Genomic DNA, 18,303 nt, shown 5'->3' with positions numbered 1-18,303 from the left:
ATTTGCTGTTGCCCTCCTGAGATTCACTGTTGCCCTCCCAGGTCGCCCACATGAAAAGTCTTTAACCACTACGCCACCGAGCTGTACATTTGCTGTGTGTCGGTATTGCCTCTTGACATTATATAATTTTGTCACGCATTAACATCACGCCAAGTTTTTATATTTCGTTAGACACCATTAACCATTGTGTTAAACGTAATAACATTTCTTATTATGTTTTCCTCCACCACAAATAGCATCTATGAACTGTATGGCTTTTGCCACTGGCCGTTTTAACAGCTTATTAGCCATTCGTGAAGGACATTGATACAATAACTACTGTATTGACGATATATTTGTGACGATCAACGGTCAAGTGAAAAGATGAGAGAATAGTGAAGCCAGTGAAGTACTTGTCTATCATGAACAAATCCTAATATCCACCAGGGCCGTTTTATTTTGGGCTTCCTACTATTACCTAGCTACTGATGGTTATAGCTAGTGAAGCTTTTATCTGTCCTGAACAAATCCTGAAGGATAAGACCTTTTGACATGTGATAGGAGGTGATCCCAGGACCTCTTCTGTAGACCGCGTCTTTAACCACTACGCTATTTAATAAGGGGTAGTCTGTCAGTCAGTCAGTCAGTAAGAGACATTCGCTCTTCTAGGCCGGCTCCGCATACCCGGTCCGGCAAAAATAATGAATTGGTGTTTCAAGACTCAGGACTCAATTCTAACTTGAGACATTTAATCATCTCACCATGTTTTACAAAAGTTTTATTTTGTCACTCATTTTGTAGCCCCGCCAGCCAGTTGGCTCTCATCAGTTTTCACAACACAAGTCCTGACTGGCAGCAGTGGCAAAATCTTTAGCATTTTCACTAAAAAGTCTGGACTTTAAGTATTTAAACCAAATGTAAGAGTTAGCAGCTCATTAAAGGTTTTCAAACATTACTTCCGTTGGACTTATGATCAATGTGATCCAACATTTTAAGATTGATAATGATGCGGGCATCATCTCCACAAGGCCTCCGAGTTCCATAATGACAACAGCCATCATCTCCACAAGGCCTCAGAGTTCCATAATGACAATGGTCACCATCTCCACAAGGCCTCAGAGTTCCATAATGACAACAGCCATCATCTCCACAAGGCCTCAGAGTTCCATAATGACAATGGTCACCATCTCCACAAGGCCTCAGAGTTCCATAATGACAACAGCCATCATCTCCACAAGGCCTCAGAGTTCCATAATGATAACAGCCATCATCTCCACAAGGCCTCAGAGTTCCATAATGATAACAGCCATCATCTCCACAAGGCCTCAGAGTATCATAACCAGTTGAAATGCCAAGAATGCCAAATTCTCAAGCCATTTCACATCTGCTACATCTACCCTGTGACAAAATGTATAGAATTTGAAGGAATAAGCTTAAACCCCAAATAATTTCCTCCCAATGCTAACTGGTGGGCATTCAAAATGTTCCCTTGCAGGAATTAAGTTTGCTTAGCATCCAGTGCTAAAAGTCAGATGGAAATCATTGTATAATACAGCTACCTCAAGTTCTGATTAGGAGTGCCAGATGATTTTGGTTCACCCATTAGTTCCAGAGGATAAGAATAATTACTTATAGATCAATATATGAATAGTGAAATATATATATATATATATATATATATGAATGTTATATGAATATATTGTTAAATATAGTATGTGGTGAAGTACAGTATGTTTAATGAAATTATGTATACTAAACAAATTCATGGTGAAAGAAAGTGCTTATATGCATACATTAACATAAAACTAGGTGGTCGGCTGAAAAATAAATACAATGATTTGTAATTAATTCCATAAATGTATTATTTAGTCTTTATTTGTTTAAGATCAACAGCAATCACAAAGCACATAACATGTAATAAAACAAAATCAAATCACAATCGTCATGAGGTTAACAACAAATATTAACAACAACAAACAAGATTACAATATGTTGTCCAAATAGCACCCAATTCCCTTGGTAGTGCCCTCCTTTTGACCAGGAGCCAGAACCCCTCCAGAGAATAGGGGGCCGCCTGGGAACCAACACACTAACCCATTCCCAGATGTGTCCTAGGCCATTTTGAGAAGCTCTGTAACCATGACACCCAACCCATCAAACACCTCGTGCACCGAAGCATTGCACATGAAGGCGGAGGTGGTGACCAGCTTGTTCTTCACATCGATGTGGACCTCCCCTACACCCTTGTTCACATGTTTACAGCCCAGCTCCTTCAAGGCGGTGGCAGTCTGGGCATGTGGCCAACTAGTGGTGGGAGGGGGAATTGCAGTGTCAGGAATATGGCTTTGTTATCAAGCACTCGCTTCCTACTGACCAATACCTAACTTAACCCAAACAGAAAACGCATACTTTAAAATCATGTCTCTTATTAAACATGTGAAAGAAAAAAAGTGATTTGCATACTGAGATTTTAATCTGTGACATACATGTGTGAATGTATTTGAAATAAATTATAAATATGTGCAAAAACATTATGTAATTTAGATTTTTTAAAATATATTTCAGATGTATTTAAACATTTTAGGGTAGGAGTCCAGCACAGAAACCCACCTTTTACACTCTACGTCGTGTCCGACGGTGATCTCACAACCCGGCAGAGCTCTGGCCGCCAGTACTGGGGAGATACAGCACAAGGCCAGGGGTTTACCTGCTGCATGGAACCCCTTAATAACCTTCTCCACCTGTGGCATCACCTGGAAGTCCTTCCCCTTCACTGCCCAGTCAGACAGGTTCTTAGCCACACCAAAACCACCTGGAGGAGGAAATACATATATGACCATGAAGGTAGATAATGATGGAGTGATAGTGAGAGGTATATTACGATGGAGTGATAGTGGAGTGATATTATGATGGAGTCCACTGCACTTTTTTCTTTCCATTCCAAAAAAGTTTTGAGTGAGGAACGGAAGCGTTCAATTTTCAGTGGTCTCTTAATTTTTAACCCTTCTGTTCCTCACTCATAACCTTCCTAATAAACTTTTTTGGAAAGGAAAGAAAAGGCTGCAGTGCTCTCTTAATTCTCACCTGGGATGACCAGAGCGTTGAAGGCAGTGACGTCCAGCTTGATGAGGTCAGACACGTCTCCACGGGCGATACGAGCACTCTCCTGTAGCACGTTGCGTTTCTCTGCTGTGGGTTTCCCTTCACAGTGGTTCACTACATGCATCTGGTCCACGTTAGGGGCAAACATCTTGACCTGGGGGAGGATGGAAGGTCATCATTACTGTACTTGATTATATCTGGGCCTGGGGGGGGGGGCGTCATCACTATACTAGATTGCATCTAGACCTGGGGGGCAGTCATTAATGCACTAGATTATATCTGGAACTGGGTGGGGCAGTCAATACTGTACTAGATTACATCTGGAGATGGGGGGCAGTCAATACTGTACTAGATTACATCAGGAACTGGGGGGGCAGTCATTACTGTACTAGATTACATCTGGAGATGGGGGGGCAGTCAATACTGTACTAGATTACATCTGGAGATGGGGGGGCAGTCAATACTGTACTAGATTACATCTGGAGATGGGGGGGCAGTCAATACTGTACTAGATTACATCTGGAGATGGGGGGGCAGTCAATACTGTACTAGATTACATCTGGAGATGGGGGGCAGTCAATACTGTACTAGATTACATCTGGAGATGGGGGGGCAGTCAATACTGTACTAGATTACATCTGGAGATGGGGGGGCAGTCAATACTGTACTAGATTACATCTGGAGATGGGGGGCAGTCAATACTGTACTAGATTACATCTGGAGATGGGGGGCAGTCAATACTGTACTAGATTACATCTGGAGATGGGGGGGCAGTCAATACTGTACTAGATTACATCTGGAGATGGGGGGCAGTCAATACTGTACTAGATTATATCAGGAACTGGGGGGGCAGTCATTACTGTACTAGATTACATCTGGAGATGGGGGGCAGTCATTACTGTACTAGATTACATCTGGAGATGGGGGGCAGTCAATACTGTACTAGATTACATCTGGAGATGGGGGGGCAGTCAATACTGTACTAGATTATATCAGGAACTGGGGGGGCAGTCAATACTGTACTAGATTACATCTGGAGATGGGGGGCAGTCAATACTGTACTAGATTACATCTGGAGATGGGGGGGCAGTCAATACTGTACTAGATTACATCTGGAGATGGGGGGCAGTCAATACTGTACTAGATTATATCAGGAACTGGGGGGGCAGTCATTACTGTACTAGATTACATCTGGAGATGGGGGGCAGTCAATACTGTACTAGATTACATCTGGAGATGGGGGGGCAGTCAATACTGTACTAGATTATATCTGGAACTGGGGGGGCAGTCAATACTGTACTAGATTACATCTAGGCCTGGGGGGGCAGTCAATACTGTACTAGATTATATCTGGAACTGGGGGGGCAGTCAATACTGTACTAGATTACATCTAGGCCTGGGGGGGCAGTCATTAATGTATTAGATTATATCTGGAGATGGGGGGCAGTCATTAATGTATTAGATTAAATCTGGGCCTGGGGGGGGGTTCCATTAATGTATTAGATTGAATCTGGGCCTGGGGGGGGGTTCCATTAATGTATTAGATTGAATCTGGGCCTGGGGGGTGGGGGCAGTCAGAAGGTTGGTATGAAACACCTGCATTTCAATGGTTCTTACCTCAGCTCCAGCCCTGCTGAGGTGGACCAGCACAGCTGATGCCTCGTGGACCTCAGTCCCGTCGTAGACCCCACACCCTGACAGAACTACAGCTACACGTTTCACCATGGCTCCTGAAACACATTCTGGAGTTAATAATGAAACACCAACACACTATAAACCATATCGTAGACCCACACCCTGACAGAACTACAGCTACACGTTTCACCATGGCTCCTGAAACACATTCTGGAGTTAATAATGAAACACCAACACACTATAAACCATATCGTAGACCCACACCCTGACAGAACTACAGCTACACGTTTCACCATGGCTCCTGAAACACATTCTGGAGTTAATAATGAAACACCAACACACTATAAACCATATCGTAGACCCACACCCTGACAGAATTACAGCTACACGTTTCACCATGGCTCCTGAAACACATTCTGGAGTTAATAATGAAACACCAACACACTATAAACCATATCGTAGACCCACACCCTGACAGAACTACAGCTACACGTTTCACCATGGCTCCTGAAACACATTCTGGAGTTAATAATGAAACACCAACACACTATAAACCATATCGTAGACCCACACCCTGACAGAACTACAGCTACACGTTTCACCATGGCTCCTGAAACACATTCTGGAGTTAATAATGAAACACCAACACACTATAAACCATATCGTAGACCCACACCCTGACAGAACTACAGCTACACGTTTCACCATGGCTCCTGAAACACATTCTGGAGTTAATAATGAAACACCAACACACTATAAACCATATCGTAGACCCACACCCTGACAGAACTACAGCTACACGTTTCACCATGGCTCCTAAAACACATTCTGGAGTTAATAATGAAACACAACGCTGGAGACAGACAGGTAGCTAGAGACAGACAGGTAGCTGGAGACAGACAGGTAGCTGGAGACAGACAGGTAGCTAGAGACAGACAGGTAGCTGGAGACAGACAGGTAGCTAGAGACAGACAGGTAGCTGGAGACAGACAGATAGCTGGAGACAGACAGGTAGCTGGAAACAGAAACGAAGCTGAAGACGGTTGTAGTCTATGACCAAACTACCCACCTAACTACATGCTTTTAACTAACCACCTAACGACCTACTTAACTAACCATGTAACTAACCATCCAACTACCTACTTGACTGACCACCTAACTAACCACCTAACTACCTACTTAATAAACTAACTATGTAACAAACCATCTAACTACCTACCTACCTGACCACCTAAATAATCACCTAAATAACTTCACTTTCCTCAATTTCTAAAACCACAACATTCACCTGACGTCACCAACTCTCTAAACAACATGAACCTAGACTGTTTAGTTACATGGAGGCAGAATAGTGGTACAGTAGCTCACCTTGTTAACATAAATCAAGTAATATTCTCACCTTGTTAATGTACATAGTTATAAATCAAGTAATATTCTCACCTTGTTAATGTACATAGTTATAAATCAAGTAATATTCTCACCTTATAAATAATAGAGTTGTAGTAGATATGTACTAGTACAGTAGTAGCCTGTTAGTAGATGCTTTGTAGTCTGCTGGTAAGGTAGTCTCTGACTGCTGAAGTAGTAAAACCTACATGCTTTCTTTATACTCTTCTGTCCAGGCCCCTCCCACAGGCTGTCCAGCCTCTCCTGTGTAGGCGTGGCCTGGCTCGACAATGGAAAATGAGCTCATGCAAATAGCTGCCTTCCTGTTACTCGGTTTGCTTTGAGGAAACTGCCTAGTCACAGTTGAATCTCTCAGACTGGAGGGGTGTATGGTGTCATTGTCTGTATTCAAAATAATTAAAAGAACTGCAGCCAACTGCCTGATCTACACCTAATAATGTACTGATCCCCCTGATCTACACCTAATAATGTACTGATCCCCCTGATCTACACCTAATAATGTACTGATCCCCCTTATCTACACCTAATAATGTACTGATCCCCCTGATTCACACCTAATAATGTACTGATCCCCCTGATCTACAGCTAATAATGTACTGATCCCCCTGATCTACAGCTAATAATGTACTGATCCCCCTGATCTACACCTAATAATGTACTGATCCCCCTGATCTACAGCTAATAATGTACTGATCCCCCTGATCTACACCTAATAATGTACTGATCCCCCTGATCTACACCTAATCATGTACTAAATCCCCTGATCTACACCTAATCATGGACTGATCCCCCTGATTCTGGAGTTAATAATGAAACACCAACACATTATACACCACATCCTAGACCCCACACCCTGACAGAACTACAGCTACACGTTTCATGATGGCTCCTGAAACACATTCTGGAGTTAATAATGAAACACCAACACACCCTAAACCACAAAGTGGTTCCAGAACAGAGCGCCTGTTGTTTCTGACCAAAGTGCTTCACAAGCCAACTCATCTTCTAAACAATATCCCTCAGAGTACTGTGTCTGGTTAGATGCAGCAGACAGGTAGATTCACAGACAGATACTGTAGATAGACCTGTTTGTACATATGAAATGCGTTACCCTCTCCATAGAGGTCTTGCCAGAAGTAGAACACTATGGAGGGAATACAGTAGGTTGACATTTGGGACAGGTTTGGTGGGGTGAGGTTGAGACAGGTGTGGTGAAAATAACACCTCCAGCTTTTAAACATTTAAATGACTGGTGAAATAATGTCTGGGGACTGTATCTAGGTTACAGCACAGATAACACATCCCCTCAATCCCTTTGTCTTTAGTCAACAACACCTGCGCCGGTAGCTAGAGACAGACAGGTAGCTGGAGACAGACAGGTAGCTGGAGACAGACAGGTAGCTGGAGACGGTTGTAGTCTATGACCAAACTACCCACCTAACTAGATGCTTTTAACTAACCACCTAACAACCTACTTAACTAACCATGTAACTAATCGCCTAACTACCTACTTAACCAACCACCTAACTAACCACCCAACTAATCACTTTCCTCAATTTCGCATCTAAAACCACAACATTCACCTGACGTCACCAACTGTCTAAACAACATGAACCTAGACTGTTTAGTTACATGGAGGCAGAATAGTGGTACAGTAGCTCACCTTGTTAACATAAATCAAGTAATATTCTCACCTTGTTAATGTACATAGTTATAAATCAAGTAATATTCTCACCATGTTAATGTACATAGTTAAAAATCAAGTAATATTCTCACCTTATAAATAATAGAGTTGTAGTAGATATGTACTAGTACAGTAGTAGCCTGTTAGTAGATGCTTTGTAGTCTGCTGGTAAGGTAGTCTCTGACTGCTGAAGTAGTAAAACCTACATGCTTTCTTTATACTCTTCTGTCCAGGCCCCTCCCACAGGCTGTCCAGCCTCTCCTGTGTAGGCGTGGCCTGGCTCGACAATGGAAAATGGGCTCATGCAAATAGCTGCCTTCCTGTTACTCGGTTTACTTTGAGGAAACTGCCTAGTCACAGTTGAATCTCTCAGACTGGAGGGGTGTATGGTGTCATTGTCTGTATTCAAAATAATTAAAAGAACTGCAGCCAACTGCCTGATCTACACCTAATAATGTACTGATCCCCCTGATCTACACCTAATCATGTACTGATCCCTCTGATTTACACGTAATCATCTACTGATCCCATTGAGTTACATCCAACCATATACTGATCCCCCTGATTCACACCTGATCATCTACTGATACTGATTAGGAAATAATCAGCAGTTTCTGCACGTTCCCTCTGAAATATATTTATTAAGTGGCAAAAACAATCCTATTTTATATTCATGAGAGTCTGAGACTGAGGCACTTACTAAGCTGAAAACACTTCAAGGGGATTCTCGACTTTTTATTGCAGTTTATAAACTTAACAGTGTTTGGTGAAAATATTGTGAAAAATCAACATAACACATTTTCTGATGAGACATAGTATGCATGTATTCAAACCAAGCCTAAACTATAACATTTTGAATTTGTATATTAGTTGTCTAGAGTAAATAGTTAAGAGAAAAACACATCCGGCTTATTTTACTGAATGACTTGTCCGGTTGTTTCTGATTTTGTAACTTCGCTGCTCTCCTCCGCCGTCCTACCACTAATAGAAAATGACGTCAGACATCGGATCGTCTATAAACGCTCTCTCCACCACGCGAACATCAGTTTATCTGACGATGGCTGAGCTCGAGACAGAGTCGCTGCATTTCTCCGTAGGCATCCTCGGGATCTCCGGGGGTATGTCGAGATTACTTCTGATCATATAATGTATTTTAATTAATTAAACCCGTCTGGCAATTAAAGAACAGTATTGCGATTGTACTACATTGTAAGCTAAATGTACAATATTCTTGAGTTTATTTCACTATTGGAAGTTTATCATATGGTCGTTTGCTGTTGCGGACAATTTGATGATAGTCAATAAAACGCATGCGATACAGAAAGAATTGGGGCGTTTGATTTATTTTCTCTTCCTTTTTACTTGGATTGTTTAGAAATTATTGTGTTCACAAACAAATGTGTTTGAAGGTTGATAATATACATTCATTTAGGCTATCAATTGATTGCTTGAGGTTATTTCCGAATAGGTTTCATGTGAGAAATTTGAGTGGACAGGTGTTTCAGTAAAGATTCAGTACAGACACTCTGCCAAAAGTGGGTGTTTATATGTTCATGGCAAACTTTAGTCAGTTCTGAAGCCTACTGTGTTCTGATCCATTGATCTGTTGCAGGTTCTCTTTTGTTGCTGGTTAATAACTATGGCAGCTCCCCTGACAAATACTTCATCCCCCATACTGCTCTGGGAGTTCTGCTGCTCATCATCGCTGCTCTCTTGGCCTACTCTGGTAGCCTTTCATTTTCCACAAAGATTTGTCAGTGATAGCCTAGTATGTAACTACTAAAACATCCACCATGGCATGAATCCGTGTGTTTAATACTCTCCCTCCCTCCATGAAGGAGTGCGTCGCAGCCTGGCCCAGTCCTCGTTGTTCTCCAGTGTGTGTCTGAGCGTGTCGGCGCTGTGGTGTGGCTCTGGCCTGGTCCACTTGTTGATTGGGGAGGGGGTGGTGGGGGCCTCAGAGCTGAAGTCTTCCCTGGTGCCTGGCCTGGCAGCCTTCGCCCTGGCCCTCCTCATCCTCGCTACAGTGTCCATTCTCCAGAGAGAGGTGGTTCTACCTATCTGTATATATATTAATCCATCTATCTGAATTGTGAGCAGATTGTCAAATCCTAGTCTTCAAGTAATTCCTGCTACAACTACATTATAATATTTTTGTATTATAGTACTGTTGAATTATAGTATTGTTATATTGTTGTGCTGTATTGTGTTATAGTATTGTTACATTATTGTGATGTATTGTGTTATAGTATTGTTTCATTATTGTGATGTATTGTGTTATAGTATTGTTATATTATTGTGATGTATTGTGTTATAGTATTACTGTATTATTGTGATGTATTGTGTTGCTATGTTCTAGGTGGTCCTCTTCATCATCTGCCTCTCCATCAGTCTGGCCTGTGGGCACCAGATTGCCGGCCTTAGCTCCGCGGGGTTTGGCCAGTCAGGCACGGCCGCGTGCTATCTGCTGGTCACCTTGGTGGGGGTGTACTTTGGCTGCGGGCGTCTGCTCTCATACATCACCCAGGGCAGGGTGGAGGCGCCTGGGACAGAGCTAAGGAAGAGGGCATTGGGTCAAGGGTTAGGGCTCAGAGGTCAAGAGGAGCGTAACGACGTGGTGCCTGTTGGTCTGGTGATGAACCTCCTGTCCGCGAGTGTGTTAGCCTGCCCCCTGCTGGGGGTGGTCCCTCAGCTCTCAGTGGGTCATGTCCCCTGGCTGTGGACGGCAGGTGTCTTCCAGGTCGGGGTGTGTATCCTGTCCTTCAGATACATGGACCCCCTGGCCGCCACCTTCTACGGCTTAACCTCCATCCTGCGCTTTGCAGAGGGCTACACGGCCCTCCTGGTGGCCTTCTCCATATTCCCCTCATCCCCGGTCCCCTTCCCTGTAGTCTTCTCAGTTCTGTTCTTCATCCTGGCCCTGTTCAGCTGTCAGAAGGGTCTGTCAGAGGGTCTTTACCAGCTGTTCTATGTAGCGTACACCATCGCCCTGGCAGCCCAACCCTCCCTCTCCTTCCAGGCAGGAGCACAGGGCGTCCAGGGGGCCCTTTACGTTCTTTCAGCTGTCATGCTACTGGTCACGTCCTACAACAATGTCTCAGCCAATAGGATCCCTACCGGGGAGGGCGTGTTCAAAGCCCTGGTGGGGCATATCAGCAGCCTGTCGCTTCGCCCCCACAGCCAAACCAGCCACACGCCGTACCTAGGTTACTCCAGATACGCGGACGCGGAGGTGTTGGGCCACGCCTGCTCCGTCCTCGCAGCCTTCTCCATCACAGTGTCCGGGGGGAGCCGTGCCCCACTGGGCATGATGGTGTTGCCGTGGGCGGTGGTGGCGGGTGGTGTCCTGCAACTCCTGGTCGGCTCCGTGGCCTTCTCCCGTGGTGAGACTCAGAGACCGTGTTACATCTCAATACCTGTTACAGCATGGATGTTATTATTATGTTCACTTTAGCTGGAACTGGATTCTGACCAGGTTTCAGGATTATTCCAATTAGTTAATGAATTAGAGTAACATTTCATTTTAATAAGGGAGCATACAATTGTATAACATGTATGAAAGATACCAGTATTCTGGAGATTTGATGTTGCCAAATGAGGAGGCATGCAGAGAAGAATAGGATAAATCAAGAAGTGACATTCTTAGACAAACTCTGTGTTATAACCAAAATGAGGACATGGGGGATGTTTTAGGATGAATGGGGACTCTAACGACCCCCGACCCCTGACCCATTCCAATCCATGCCTTCCTTGGTGCCACCTGGCAGTGTCTGTTTAAACAACTGATGCATAACATTTCTCTAACACACTTAAACAGAGACAATATTCAAATTATATTAAATACATAGGCACATAAATAAACAGTAAATAAACATAGTAAATAGACAGAGAATCAAAATTTTTCAATTCCTTCACTTTTATCTCCAATTCTTGAAATCCAATTTGAAGGCAAAGATTTCAATGCAATGTATTACATCCCCATTTCCAACATTTGATGTTGTCTTTGTACTATTTTCTATTGAATATAGAGTTTAAATGATTTGCACATCATTGCATTCTGTTTTTATTTGCATTTTACGCAGCGTCCCAAACATTTTTGGAAACGGGGTTGTACAGTAAAATATTGTGTATTTATTGTGTATATTAAACTCAGTTTTGTATGGGTGCATATGTGGTGCTATAGGTAAAACCCTGGAGAGCACAGCATTTCTCCTGTATGGTGTCTTGTGGTCTGTGTGGGGACTGACCCGCTATGGAGGACTCTATGGAGATGTCCGTAGCTTCAACCTGGCCGTTGGGATCATCAGCTTCCTGTTGTTCAACACTCTGGTGACGTTTGGAGCGCTGCTCCTGAATGTAACCTGGCTGGTCTACGCCGCAACGTTTCAACTCATCATCATTTCCTTCCTGCTGGATGCCGTAGGAGCTCTGCCTTATGGGTAAAAGGGATTATTTACCATCTGATCTGGATTAATTAACTGCCCAGTTGGATCTCCAGATCTCAACTTTTACCTGATACTATGATACGGTTATGAAGTTGGTGTGTCGATTGTTTCCTGACCACATATTATCCTACAGGTATGACATAGGCGTGTCCATCGTGTTTGGCTTGGTGTCGTTCTACTGCTTCCTGTCTGGACTGTTTAACATGACCTTCCTGACCCCCTGTCTGCCCCAGGGTCAGCCGTTAGTTAGGTTGAGTGGGACGGGAGGAGGGAAAAGCATTTGTCCACACGTCCCAGCACGCAAGGCAACTGCTGTTCACCAGATAGCAGGTGAGACAACAATCACTGTATTCTCTATAGTTTACTAGTGTTAACATGACCTAGCACCCTATTCACAATAGTACACTAGTGTTCACATGACCTAGGACCCTATTCACTATAGTACACTAGTGTTAACATGACCTAGCACCCTATTCTCTATAGTACACTAGTATTAACATGACCTAGCACCCTATTCACTATAGTACACTAGTGTTAACATGACCTAGCACCCTATTCTCTATAGTACACTAGTGTTCACATGACCTAGCACCCTATTCTCTATAGTACACTAGTGTTAACATGACCTAGCACCCTATTCACTATAGTACACTAGTGTTAACATGACCTAGGACCCTATTCACTATAGTACACTAGTGTTCACATGACCTAGGACCCTATTCACTATAGTACACTAGTGTTCACATGACCTAGGACCCTATTCACTATAGTACACTAGTGTTTACAGCCAGTTCTCTATTGAAGGTAGGAGATGCAATGCAAACTGACAATTTTGGGTTATACTTCATGTGTTTAACCAAGTCCTAAGTGTTTAACCCAACCCAAAGTGTTTATCCCAACCCTATGTATATATCCCTAAACCCAACCCCATCCCTAAGTGTTTTTCCATAACCCCAACCCCATCCCTAAGTGTTTTTCCATAACCCTAACCCCAACCCCATCCCTAAGTGTTTTTCCATAACCCTAACCCCAACCCCATCCCTAAGTGTTTTTCCATAACCCTAACCCCATCCCTAAGTGTTTTTCCATAACCCCAACCCCAACCACATCCCTAAGTGTTTTTCCATAACCCCAACCCCATCCCTAAGTGTTTTTCCATAACCCCAACCACATCCCTAAGTGTTTTTCCATAACCCCAACCCCATCCCTAAGTGTTTTTCCATAACCCCAACCCCAACCACATCCCTAAGTGTTTTTCCATAACCCCAACCCCAACCACATCCCTAAGTGTTTTTCCATAACCCTAACCCCAACCACATCCCTAAGTGTTTTTCCATAACCCTAGGTATATAACCCCAACCGTAACTCTAACGTTTTGTCTCCAGAGATCATGAAGAGCGGAGGGATCTGTGGGATTCCCACAGACACTGTATATGTGTTAGTAGCAGCTTGTAACAGACCAGAGGCTGTGGAAAAGGCCTACAGGTGAGCTGTCACCAAACTACCTGTCTGCCAACCGTTGAAAACTTTGTCTCTTACCTGGTTAGATAAAGGTTGAAGTTAAAGTTACAAAAAATAACATTAATTCTTTAATACATTTATAAATGTGTTACCCTTCCATATTTATGCAAAATTACAGCACTCAAAATGTTCTCTGTGCTACAGCCAATTTTCCTTCAATCTGTAGTGGCTGAACTGTTCTACCCGAGAAACAGCTCCCTGGTGCATAATGCTGTCATTGTTTGAGTTGTTGACCAATGTCTGCATTTTTATTACCAAGGAAAGATGGTATTGTAGGGCTGGTTAAGCCACGCACAGCCTGTCCATAACTCTGAGTCCTTAAAGGAGGCTCATCGTTATGCAAACAAGATCCAGCCTGATCTTCCCTGTCCCCACTAACCTCTAACTGCCTGTCTCACCGCCGTTCTACATACCAGTCTACCCAGTCTCACCCCCTGTATCACCCAGTCTCACCCCCTGTATCACCCAGTCTCACCCCCTGTATCACCCAGTCTCACCCCCTGTATCAACCAGTCTCACCCCCTGTATCAACCAGTCTCACCCCCTGTATCACCCAGTCTCACCCCCTGTATCACCCAGTCTCACCCCCTGTATCACCCAGTCTCACCCCATGTATCAACCAGTCTCACCCCCTGTATCAACCAGTCTCACCCCCTGTATCACCCAGTCTCACCCCCTGTATCACACAGTCTCACCCCCTGTATGACTATCAATGTACCTGTCTTACTTGTCTGCATAGATGTTTATCTACCTGTAAGAATACCTGTCTGCCTGCCGTTATATATACATATCTACCTGTCTGCCTGTCTAACCACCTTTCTACCTACCAGTCTTCAAACTTCAAATCTGTCTAATCCCCTGTGTGACTACCAATGTACCTGTCAGAATACCTGTCTGTCTGTCTGTCTGCCTTTATGTGTACATATCTACCAGTCTGTCAACCTGTCTAACCCCTGTGCTACTACTAATTTACCTGTCAGAATACCTGTCTGTCTGTCTGTCTGCCTTTATGTGTACATATGTACCAGTCTGTCTGTGCTCATGTCTATCTACCTGTAAAAATCCCTGCCTGTCTTTCTGTCCGTCTGTCTGTCTGACTTCATGTGTACATATCTACCTGTCTGCCTGTGTACTTACATACCTGTCTGTCTGTGTGAACCTGTCTATGTGTGTACTTGTCTGCCTGTCTAACCCCCTGTGTGTCTTCTGCAGGTGTAAGCAGCAGGCCCAGGACAGGCCAATGTCTCTGTGGGTGTCCAGTATAAACCAGTTGGAACCGGTCAGATCCCTGCTGTCTCCGCTGCTCTGGGACTTCATGAGCGCTGCCTGGCCGTCCTCCATCAGCATGGTCATCGCCCGGGGTGTGTGTCCCATTCTAGCACGTGTGTGTGTACAGCATGTTTTAGTGGGGGTGTATGTTTGTAATGCATGTGTGTGTACAGCATGTTTTAGTGGGGGTGTATGTTTGTAATGCATGTGTGTGTACAGCATGTTTTAGTGGGGGTGTATGTTTGTAATGCATGTGTGTGTACAGCATGTTTTAGTGGGGGTGTATGTTTGTAATGCATGTGTGTGTACAGCATGTTTTAGTGGGGGTGTATGTTGGTAATGCATGTGTGTGGTGTGTTGTATATGTGCTGAATATCTCCTGTGTCACTCCATCAGGGCCATGGATGGAGATGTTTGGTTTGGGGGAATCATCTAAACACATAGGAACCACTCAAAGCATCGCCATCAGGAACCCTGACTGTGCTGTCGCCACACACCTCATGAACATGGTATGAACGCTGACCCCTGACCCCAGTAGACATACAGTATCTAAATTGTACTGGGCCTGTTGTCTACAGTAGATATATTTAAATGGTATTGGCAGGGACGGCTCTAGGCATAATCAACATAAGCAGTCGCTTAGGGCCCCCGACCACTAGGGCGCCTCAGACTGCTAGGGAGCCCCCTACCAATAGAAGAGAGGGGGCCCCAAATAAAATGTTGCTTAGGGCCCCCAAATGGCTAGAGCCGGCACTGGGTATTGGACCTGTTGTGTACAGTAGATATATTTAAATGGTATTGGGCCTGTTGTCTACAGTAGATATATTTAAATGGTATTGGGCCTGTTGTCTACAGTAGATATATTTAAATGGTATTGGGCCTGTTGAATACAGTAGATATATCTAAATGGTATTGGGCCTGTTGTATACAGTAGATATATCTAAATGGTACTGGGCCTGTTGTCTACAGTAGATATATCTAAATGGTATTGGGCCAGTTGTCTAAAATAAATACATTATATATACATGATATATTTGGCACTTTTTTGTATTTTTTGTTATGTCTGTCCTGTAGGTGGGTCCCATTGCTGTGACGTCAGCCAATCCCACAGGAGAAGCAGATACAACACACCACAACCAGGTGTATGCTAAGCTAGGAGACAAGGTAAGGGAGACAGGCTAGGAGACAAGGTGAGTTAGGCTCACTACAAGGCACGGTGAGGTAGACAATGCAAGGAGGCAAGGTGAGGTAGACAGATTAGGAGACAAGATGAAGTAGACAGGCTAGGAGACAATGTGAGGAAGACAGGCTAGGAGACAAGGTGAAGTAGACAGGCTAGGAGACAATGTGAGGAAGACAGGCTAGGAGACAAGGTGAAGTAGATACAGGTTAGGAGACAAGGTGAGTTAGATACAGGTGAGGAAACAAGGTGAGGTAGATACAGGTGAGGTAGATACAGGTGAGGAGACAAGGTGAGATAGATACAGGTGAGGAGACAGTAGAGGCAGACACACATTAATGTTCAGTTCAGGCAAAACTGAAATTGGTTAAAATTACAACTATTATGAAAGAATCCTACCAATCCTCATTCTACCTTCTAGGTGGATGGTGTGCTGTGTGACGGGCCGTCCCCTGAGAACATCGCCTCCACCGTGGTGGATTGCACCAAAATAGACAGCGGCCATATTGGATTCTTCAGAGTGGGCGTTATCCCCAAGTCTCAGGTAACCAATGTTAGGGTTCACTGGTAGGGGTCAGGGTTGAGGTCATGTTTAGGGTTAAGGGGTCAACGTCAAAGTTGAGATCACAGTAAGGGGGTTGAGGGTAAGGGTCAAGGTTGAGGACGGGGTTAAGGTTAAGGGGTTGGTTGGGGATCAGTGTTCGGGGCAGGTTATCGTGACAGAGATCACTGTTGAGCTCATGCTTACTTGTTAAGCTCAGGTTGAAGGGTTAGGATAATGGGTAAGTCAGTCAGTGTGGGGGCCAAGGTTAATGTCAAGCTAAGGGTAAGGTTAGGGGGTCAAGGTTGAGGTCAGGGTAAGGATGAGGTTAGGGGTCAGGGTTGGGGTCAAGGTTGAGGTCATGGTAAGTTTTGGGAGTCAGGGTAATGGGTCAAGGTTGAGGTCAGGGTAGGGGTAAGGTTAGGGGGTCAAGGTTAGGGGTCAATGATGAGGTCATGGTAAGAGTAAGGTTAGGGGGTTGATGTTAATGTCACTGTTGTCTGAGTGTTAATCTGTTGAATGTCTGGTAATGTGGAATGTGTGTCTCTCCCAGGTTCTACAGATTTTCACAGAAGTCCAGAAGAGGCATTTTCATGGCCAAATGAACCCAGGGTTTGAAGCAGACCAGACAGAGTCTGATCTTCATCTTAACTTTGACTCCAACATCACAGAGAACCAGACAATCACAGCACAAGAAGATGAGAACACACCGTCCACAGATTCCTGAACACACCACAGACTCCTAAACACCCCACAGATTCCTGAACACACCATCCACAGACTCCTGAACACACAGACTCCTGAACACACCGTCTCCATCCTGTCTCCCCTAGTTACAGTCTTTAGCTGCATCCTCAGAACAGAAGCCTCAATGTCCTTCATAAATATACTATACTACTATTCCTTCATAAATACACTATACTACTATTGCTTCATAAATACACTGTACTATTACTTTGTAAATACTATGTATTACTATTATGTAAATACTACAAAATTTGTTTGGTATAATGAAGCTATTAGTTTAAGATTCATATTTTCTGGGTGAAAAAATTTACGTTGTGTCCTGAATAAGCACAACATGTCAAGAGTGTATATATTAAAAGTGTATTTACATGCAGTTAAATGTTTATTAGGCAAAAAAACTTTCTCAATTGTTTTTAATAATAGTAATAATATACATAACTTAATGTGATACTCCATCTGCCATCACTGGTGACATGTTATAGAGTTGTGCTTTGTAGTTCATATGGGACTTCAGCATGAAAGAGTAATTATTTTATTATTGTTTTAGTATTAATTAGCTATGATTATTGTTAATAAACAAACCATGTATCCATGCATCAACATATATGTCCAATATTCATCTCTATGGCTCTACATAAAGACATTAACCTATATAAAGATCCCATATTCATCTCTATGGATCTACATAAATCATTAGCCTACATAAAGATCCCATATTCATCTCTATGGATCTACATAAAGACATTAGCCTACATAAAGATCCCATATTCATCTCTACGGGTCTACATAAATA

General features: G+C 43.6%; 2 protein-coding genes across 3 annotated transcripts; one reads left to right on the top strand and one right to left on the bottom strand.

The window, feature by feature from the left end:
• Positions 1 to 1,836: 1,836 nt before the first annotated feature.
• On the bottom strand, positions 1,837 to 8,007 carry si:ch211-153b23.5 (glutamine amidotransferase-like class 1 domain-containing protein 3A, mitochondrial). 2 transcript variants are annotated; one of them, XM_034291666.1, is made up of 5 exons: positions 7,900 to 8,007; positions 4,699 to 4,811; positions 3,064 to 3,235; positions 2,590 to 2,791; positions 1,837 to 2,283 (listed from the first exon to the last, which is right to left on the bottom strand). In XM_034291666.1, the coding sequence occupies exons 2-5, from the start codon at positions 4,804 to 4,806 to the stop codon at positions 2,091 to 2,093; spliced, it is 675 nt and encodes a 224-aa protein (XP_034147557.1). In that variant the 5' UTR covers positions 4,807 to 4,811; positions 7,900 to 8,007; the 3' UTR covers positions 1,837 to 2,090. The 2 variants fall into 2 exon arrangements, with proteins under 2 accessions (XP_034147557.1, XP_034147556.1); XM_034291665.1 differs by lacking the exon at positions 7,900 to 8,007 and adding an exon at positions 6,198 to 6,307.
• Positions 8,008 to 8,864: 857 nt separating this feature from the next.
• si:ch211-153b23.4 (Grp1_Fun34_YaaH and SUA5 domain-containing protein) lies at positions 8,865 to 18,086 on the top strand. The gene is made up of 12 exons (XM_010868643.4): positions 8,865 to 8,925; positions 9,420 to 9,533; positions 9,646 to 9,854; positions 10,167 to 11,190; positions 11,991 to 12,246; positions 12,386 to 12,582; positions 13,638 to 13,737; positions 14,986 to 15,134; positions 15,439 to 15,551; positions 16,117 to 16,206; positions 16,644 to 16,766; positions 17,317 to 18,086. The coding sequence occupies exons 1-12, from the start codon at positions 8,865 to 8,867 to the stop codon at positions 17,488 to 17,490; spliced, it is 2,610 nt and encodes an 869-aa protein (XP_010866945.1). The 3' UTR covers positions 17,491 to 18,086.
• Positions 18,087 to 18,303: the final 217 nt, after the last annotated feature.

The sequence above is a fragment of the Esox lucius genome, chromosome 4 (assembly GCF_011004845.1).
Source record: "Esox lucius isolate fEsoLuc1 chromosome 4, fEsoLuc1.pri, whole genome shotgun sequence".
NCBI classification, from domain to species: domain Eukaryota; kingdom Metazoa; phylum Chordata; class Actinopteri; order Esociformes; family Esocidae; genus Esox; species Esox lucius.
Note: the sequence above shows the minus strand (reverse complement) of the source record. Positions and strands in the feature narration are given on the sequence as shown.